Source organism: Gavialis gangeticus, unplaced genomic scaffold (genome assembly GCF_001723915.1).
Source record: "Gavialis gangeticus isolate Ggan-Ray unplaced genomic scaffold, GavGan_comp1, whole genome shotgun sequence".
Classification (NCBI taxonomy): domain Eukaryota; kingdom Metazoa; phylum Chordata; order Crocodylia; family Gavialidae; genus Gavialis; species Gavialis gangeticus.
The window spans coordinates 76,732,127-76,740,692 of record NW_017729034.1 but is presented as its reverse complement, the minus strand read 5'-3'; the positions used below and the strand labels follow the sequence as shown (position 1 = coordinate 76,740,692).

The 8,566-nt window shown below is 40.3% G+C and overlaps 1 protein-coding gene across 1 annotated transcript in view; it reads right to left on the bottom strand.

The window, feature by feature from the left end:
- IPCEF1 (interaction protein for cytohesin exchange factors 1) overlaps positions 1–8,566 on the bottom strand; it is a 128,545-nt gene that overhangs the window by 68,600 nt on the left and 51,379 nt on the right. Inside the window, exon 2 of the mRNA XM_019526990.1 lies at positions 4,964–5,014. Within this exon, the coding sequence (XP_019382535.1) occupies positions 4,964–4,987 (24 nt within the window). The 5' untranslated portion in view covers positions 4,988–5,014. The remainder of the gene's footprint in view (positions 1–4,963; positions 5,015–8,566) is intronic.

Below are 8,566 nucleotides of genomic sequence, written 5' to 3'. Positions count from 1 at the left end.
TTGTTCATTTGTCTTTCCCAGTGCTGCCTATCTTCTTCCACCCTCCTTTCTAATTTCTCTCTCTTAATTCGTCTTTCTGTAGGTCCTTTCACAGCATCTGATGAAGTGAGCTTCAACTCCCAAAAACATGTGCTATATATAATCTACTTTGTTGATCTATAAAGTGCAAACCTATCCTGCTTTCTGCAATGCAGAGGTGATGTCCACCTGATAAAGGGCAAAACTGTTATGAATGAACTTACTGTATTCTGACTACCTTAATCTGCCAAAATATTAGACTTTTAAATAACATAAGGCGTTAGGAAAAGAAAAGCTACTTTATGAACTTTTTTAAGAAGTTTTTCTCTTCCTGTACTGTGGTGCAATTCAGGGTAACTAAGATACCTGACTACATAGGCCAAAAATAGTCTTAATATTTTTTAAAACATTCTCTCTGTAACACAGGTAACACATGCAGAATGCCTGATTGTATGTCACAGAGCTTTTACTGGTGTCTGTTTGGGATGGCCAACATAATTTATTCATGGGCAGTCAAGAATGAAGAAACCCAGCTGCCTACTACCCGTCGTACATTCCACAGCAGGTTTGGGGTTTGTTTTTTTAATTTTCTATGATCTGGCAGCCACTCACTCAGGACTGTCTCCACGAAAATAGAAATAGAAAAATATTAATCAAATAGACTAGTTATATGGGAGTCTCTTTTGTTCCACCACTTCCATACACACCATCCTTATTGTTCTTACTTCAGTGAAAACTGTGCCCGATCCACGCTATAAAAAAAAGTAAAATCTGACAGTATCATTACATCAAATACTTTCTATTCAATTGCTTAAATGTGATGAACAAAGAAGTAAATGAAGTAATACCCTGCAGGCGGAAGGTAGGCAGTGGGGATCATGCTCCGGGTTTTGTCACCAAGATGCATTTCCATTACGACATTACTGCCTAGTGTAATGAAATTTTGCAGTGGTAAGATTGCCACACGAGGCAGGATGTGGCTGTGTGTAAGTATTTGAGAAAGAAATAGGTCTCCAGCTAATGCATAGCTTTCATTGCTGTGATAAACCAAAATAGCATAGATAATGGACTGTTCTCTCTCATCAGATGAGATATAAATTCCACTTTGAATCATTTACTATTGATCCCAAAAAAAATCAATAGAGCATATGTTGTAGATCCAACAGTGAGATCTGGGTATAGATTATAGTCCCCACCATTTAATATAACTTTCTGGTTCTAATTTTCTATGATTCCAAAAAGTTTTCAGAAAAAGTCTTGTACATTGCTCTTAGGTGAAAAACATGAAACCTGTTATTAATATGTTCTATTTTCACAAGCCAGCTCTAAGGCAGAAATACAGTAGGTCTTTATTTTTTACTTTTTTTTTATGATTTGGAACAAAGGAAAAGAAAATGCCTGTGCTTAAGGGATGCTCCATTTATTGCTAACAAAAGATCAGGAGTTCATTCTAGGGCTACAGGGATGAAATTTGCTGTGAAATCCACCCATACTCACAAAATGGTGCTACAGAATTCCAGCTATCTTTGAAAAAGCTTACCAAAGCTTTAAAACACCCTTTTTTATTCTTATAGGTTAAGAAGTATTATGGGGCGAGGGGGAAACCCACACTGTACTCAGTGAAGTACTCACTTTCATGTTTGATTTAATTTTAAAACTTCACCTTTTAATTTTCCATAGAGTTTGCAGTCTGCCTTATAAACATGTTACATACTCCTGGGACCTTCCAAATTTTGGTCTACCTGGCTACAAAGCACACAGTACTTTGAAGGTGCAGACAGAAATGCAGCTCCTGGTCATAACTCATGGTGCTTTGCAGGAAGTGCCATGAGTTACAATGATCCCCCGGACCCAATAGATGTTCACTGTTGGGTCCCAGTAGGCAGGGAATTGAGCTGCTGTGTGGAGTAGCTGTGAGCCTAAAGCCAATCACCCCTAGTAATGTCCCTTCTCCCTCCCAGCCCTGGTGCTATTTTCAGAATGGGAGGGAGGAAAGAGAGCAGAGGGAGCTGTTCTGGGCATTATCCATCTGGTGATGGAGGGTGGGGCAACCCCCAGAGAGTGTGGGGGGGCTCCAAACCACCTGTTGCACCCTCCAGCACTGGCCAAAGACACCCCAGACTGAACTCTCTCTGCTTCCTCTCCTCCCCGCCATTCTGAAGACAGTACCAGGAGCAGGGTTGAGCTGTGTCAGTCCAGCCCTGCTCCCAACGTGTACAGACACAAGTTACTGAAGGTGCTACTGAGTTAATTTGAACTGTCATAAGGATTCAGACTGTCATGGGATCAGACCCTTTTAAAGCACCCTGCAGTCATGCATTTATGTTTAGTTATAACTGTAGAGTGCTTTTAGGGGCAAAAACTGTCATGTCTGTCTGCCCCTTGAGTATTATCATCACTCTCCAAAAATCAAAGAAAAGTTTTTCTTTGAAAAAATATCCAGGGTATACCCTTTTCAAATAGGAAATCTTTCATTCCAGGACACTCAGGAAAAAAGCTCCAAGAATCATCACTAAAAGGGGGCATGGGGTGGCACAGGCACTAGGGCTTATGACTGAAAGCTCAGAGGTTGTAAGTTTGAGGCCATGGCAGATGTACTCATGGTGCAGCCCTGTCAGATTCAAACAAATCTGAGAGGAAGGAAGGATCAATAAAAGAGACAGCTTTAAGTTACAGATCTGTAAGTTTAATTTCTAAAGAAGTAGCATATCTTTTATAAGGAGCCATCTTTTAAGACAATCAGAAAATGCTGCAAATTATTAGAAAATCCATAACCACAACTAGTAAAATTAATGTTTCTGACAAGGAGCATAGTGGTGACTTCAAAAGTGAATAGGTAAGGTCTATAACATACTCCCATATGACAATTCATGTTGTTCCAGTATCAACTGTTGTGATTTGATCAGGAGTCTGACAATAAGCAAGTATTCCTAAAGGTCTGGCTCCTAGAATGCTATTTATATGTGAGAACCTCTCTATTTGTTGGGAGGTGGGAGATAGCGGGGGGTGGGGAGGAGAGAGGTAGGAGGAGATATCACTAGTCCTCCTTGTTGCTTGACAACACCAACTCAGAAGGTCCCAAAACTCCAAAGTCAACAAAACAAATCCAAAATGTGCAGCTTGCTGTTGTTGGGTTTGTTTTTCCATGTCATATTTTTTAAGCCACTTATGATTTTGGGGGATTGACTCATGTTTTTACCCTGAATTGTCAATAATGATTTTTTTTTGGGTTGTGGTTTGTGGTTTACTACTGAGTTTCAAATGCTCAGCATTGGCAATAGTAGACCTATGCCCCACTGGAAGACATTCACACCTAAAGGTAGCTTACTGTCTAGCTTACTATCCAAAGCAAACTGCAACTTCCATCTGATGAGACTACAAAGTTCAGTCTAGCATTCACATTCTCTCTATTTGCCCTAAGCAATAGGCAAGAACTTACTAGGGAAGTGATATTTTGAGTCAACTAATTCATTCCCTTTTTTTTTGTAAACATTGTGCTGTATTTTCTACCTCTCCTCCAAGCGTAAGTTTTCGTATGGGCTGTGAGTATTCATTTTATAACAAGAAATTAACATCTGAGGACAGACTACATCTGGAAAGCACTGAGACAGCAATCAAAGGCCATGCCATCAGAACTGAATGACTCTACAACAATCAAACAAAGGGTTTACAACCAGAGGAAACAGAGTGTTTTGTTCAGTAGCTGAGTAAGGCTGGACCCTAGAAATTGCACAGGAGAAATTCAGGAGCAAATAAAAAGTTGTCAGAGGGCATGTCTATGTGAAATGTTTACTGTGGAGTAGACTAATTAGCCCCACAGTAAACATCTTGCATGTATATATGCAGTGCTATTAGGCTGGAGTAAACTAATAAACTCCACAGTAGCTTAATACTTGTAAATACAAGTACTATCCTGCTGTGAAGTTTGTTACTTCGCAACACCATCCATGTAGATGCTGATGCAGCTGGCTGAGGCACAAGGGTGCTTCAGTGTGGGGGGCTGCCTGCCAGCTAGCCCTGCACTGGAGCCCCCTTATGCCCCAGACAGCCTCTCCTGCAACACATTGAGTCAGGTCAGAGGAGCCCTGGGCTGGCAAGCTGGTCCCCCCACAGACTGTCTGCCAGCCAGGGCTGCTCCAACCTAGCCCAACATGCTCCAGTCCTAGGCACATGGCATGCTCAGAAGCAATAAACTCTGGTGCAATAAACACCAGCGTTTATTGTTTTGAATTAATTGCATGTGTAGACATGCCCTGAGCCTGGATTTTAATAATGTTTTCTAAAAGCAAAGCAGGACAGTTCACCACCAGAAGTTGACAGGTAGGCCAAGGTGATGAAATCAAACCTAGGAGACAGGTAGTGGTAAGGGCACTGAGTGTAAATGAGTCCATGAGTTTGTTGTTTCCTATAAATCTGTGAATCTCTTGTGCTTCCTTAGGGTAGCATGGGTGCATGATTAAGAAATTCCTTTGCCAAGTCATTGTTTCTTGCTTTGTTCCCTTGTTTGCCCATGAAGTGCCCAACTAGTGCCCCAAGGTCCTACTTCTAGGTGGGCTCTAGACCAATCACAAAGCAACTGGGGGCTCAAAAAGTTTTGAGGCATTGATTCCAGGGATAGACAGCTGGATAACTACCCCAAGATGGTATCAGACAGAGTCTACTTGGAAAACCCAGTGCTAGAAAAAATAATCAATCACTTCCCAGATGCACAGGACACAGAAGAATTAGATTCAAAATAGGATTCATAGTTGGATCCCATCACAATAGACCTTTGTTTTTTCAGAAAGCAAAGCTAGATCAGCTTGTAACAATCTCATTAGCTGGCCCAAACAATAAGCATTTTTAAAACCAACATTTTCTTTAGTCTTTTGGATTCCACAAGTACATTAGGAGTGACACTGCCCTATCCCATGATTGTCATTCCCAAAATTTGAAATATACTTACAAGAGCTCTGCTATCATCTGCCATATGCAATTCCAAAACTTAGAGGGAGAGCTGTAACAAACAAGACAGTTAGGTTTACATTCTGGCTTACACTTTTGCAGCATCTAACTCTATAATGAGAGAAAAATAGTTTTTCAAAGAGTTTAAATTGTCCAAGTTTAAAAGAATATGGATCTAGTAGTATATGAATTGCATGATATTAATGCAATACAAAGCCTTTTGAAAAGAGGTAAAAATGATCCAAAGATTTTCCAGTCCATGGGCATTTTCACCAAAAAATGAAAAAAAAAATCTTCAACATTTTCCTGAGAAATTTCAAGATTTCTGCTCCAGAAAGAAGTGGTAGTACTTCCTGGGTATTTTAGTCTCCTACTGTGACTCTCCTCTTCTGTATGGGTCAGAATTCCCTGCCAAACTCCATTTTCTATAATACACTAGTCTCCCCTTATAGAAAGATGAAGCTGTAAAACATCGAGTTCCTTCTGGGAGGTGTAGTCTAGCAGCAGACTTCAAGAGATCTCAGTCTGAGGCCATCAACCCAGATAACCTCAAGTAATCAACCAACTAACAACTCAGTATATGTTTAGAAAGGTCATAGTCCTTTAGTACCTAAAATGTCTCTGGCAAGGAAAATCAAGGCAATTCAAGGAAAATCACAGGAAGTACTTTTATCAGTATGGGCATGTCTACATGTGCCTTTTACGAGCACCTAAACTTTGGGCACATCTGCCTAATGCACATTAAGGCGATTTATATAGCCACCAGATAATTGCATTTGGGTATCAAAGAATCACTCCAGGAAATGGAGATTTTAGAAAAGACAGAAGTCTACTCAAGTGAATAGCACAAATGCATTAGAAAGAATTTGTGGAAATGTAGTCTCACTTGAGGGAAATCTATAACTAGCACTTTCTTCTTGTTACTGTCTGAAACTGAATATTTCACATCTATACCATTCTTGATATACAGTATTTGTTTTTTTTTAAATAAAAACTTAAAACAGATTTTTTTTTAAAAAAAACTCATACAGCTTGGCTACCAACAGTTCTAAACCAAAAGTAGAATGGAAAAAGATGCACATGCTCTAAATTCCAACAGTTTCTAAACAAAAATAAAAGGATGATCTTTCTAGAAGTAGCTACTGGTGAAATAATATCAAAGTGAGGAGAGATGTTACAGAAAAGAATTTCAAAACTGTTTAGAAATCATATCCAGTAGTAAAAAAAAAAAAAAAAAGAGAGGAAATACCATTAGATATGTAAGCAAATTAAAGTAGGAGCACCAAACAGTGATCCAGAAAACAAGGGTAAAAGAGTAAATAACAGCAATCACTGTGACATCAGGCTTTCCCTGGAAATTTCTTTCTTTTTTTTTGGAAGTGGTGGTTTATAAGAACTACAGAGGTTGCATCTACACAAGATGTTTACTGCTCAGTAATTAGCTGCACAGTAAGCATTGTGCATCTAAACATGTGCTCCTATTATGCTGGAATAAAATAATTTACTCCACAGCAGAATAGTACTTGTAAATACAACTACTATCCTGCCAAGAAGTAAAAAACTGCACCAGCACACATAGAGATGCTGCCCTAGCTGGCTGGGGCACAAGGGTGCTTCAGTGCAGGGGCTGCCTGCCAGCTAGCCCCATGCTGAAACACTTTTGTGCCCTAACCAGCCCCTCCACAGCATGTTCAGCCAGAGGGAGCAGCCCTGGACTGGCAGGCTGACCCCCCAGTATCCCCTGCCAGCTGGGGCTACTCTGACTCGGCTCAATGTGCTGCAGTCCTCTGCAATAAACTCCGGAATAGTACACTTCAGAGTTTACTCACGCACATTAATTGTGCTCTGTAGACACACCCAGCTTTAAAATGATCAGTAGGCAGGAATTTAGTTTATTGTCAATGAAAAGTTTTTTGCCTAACTCAGACCATTTGTACTTGTGTCTGCAGTGGGCTTCAACATAATCTTTGCAATGATTTTGGTCCAGGATAAAATGTTCTAAAACTGGCTAACTAACTTGGGACCCAGAGTCCCATTTGCAAAAGCAACTTGACGCTCCAGTACCACTACATTTTACCTTATATTAGTAAAGAATGCACCATTCCCTGCAGTACAGATGAAGCAACAGAGCACAGACTAAATCCCATTTCATTTTACACACCCAAATGGCATGCACACAGCTTCGTAACTGCAGTGTTTGACACTTAATGTAAAAATTTGCTATGAAACATGCTCATTAGGGCTGCAGTCTGGCCAGGCACCTGCATGGTGACAGAGGATCACTCAGCAAGTCCCAAAATTTTAGTTGCAAAAAAACCACAGCTAGTGCAAAGGAGGATGAAGAAGGCCATAAGACAGGCCTTATACCCAGGCATTTCTGTTCATATTTTTCCAGGTGCAGCAACAAATGTGGCAGAGGAATGTCTTAACTAGGTGAATCTGGAGCATCTTTGTATATTCAAGTTGTTGTGAGCCTGGAAATGCTGAGTGGGAGAGGGTTCAAAACTATGGAATTGGTTCTCAACTGTGGACAGGTTGGCTGGACTGTGAACCCATTTCTCCCTAAAAAATAAGATCTATACTGTAGCCAGAGGTCTAACTGCAGAATGTGCAGATACACCCAAGCAAATTGTAATCTAGTCAACCTGAGTACTATAGGAAGACAAGGAGGGAAGGAATGCCTCACTGACACTAGCCCCCTGTAAGTACAGGCAATATAATCTTTTCAGCTACTAAGTACACAGGGTCCTGGGAACATGTGTACAGTCCATGCCGTCATGGCTTAAAGCTAACTCCGGTATCTCTACACATATTGCATTTATACCTCCCAACTAGAGTGCAGTCATACCTACAGAAGTCTTGGAAAAGGCAGCATTTCTAAGTTGAAAGGGTTTTGGCTTGGGGAAGGTGAGTGTATCTCAAAAATTTGGTAGCACTGTCAAGATCATGTGCAGGAAGAAAGTCAATCAGTCAAAATAAAGGGGTGTTTGAATTGGTGGTCTGTGTGTAGAGGCAGTGGGAGATGATAGCCTTTGAGAATCAGACTTGGTGGTAGGAAGGAAGACTAATGGCTGACAGAAGGACATTTCTCCTACCTAGCCTTTTCCAAAGAAAGTGTTCTAGTATCCATTATGAAACATGAAAGCCTCCTCTTTTTCTCTCTGCTTACCAATTAACTTTCTTTATTCTCCACCAAAATGCTTTCCTGAAATACTTTATTTCACACATTCCTACCACAGCTTCCCACTTTTTCCTTTGGGAAATGTAATCCTTTTACACTGGGTGGGGTTATTTATTCCTGCAGAGATGTCACTGAAAACTATCTGGGAAGAGTGGCATAGATACATTAGTAGTAGTAGCAGGAATAATAATGATCATGAAGGAGAAGGAGGAGAAAGAGAAAAAGAATTCATTAGGCACCCAAATGTGTAGATAGTAAAAGAAACATGCATGCTAAACTCAGTATACTAGTATGACCAGACAGAGGTTGAATCTAACAAATATTATGAGCAGAAAAGTAGTTTAGCAAAAATCTTCCTTTTAACTCAGCCATTCTACTCCCCATATGTTTGCTAGTCACAAATATGCATTCTTGTAAAGACGA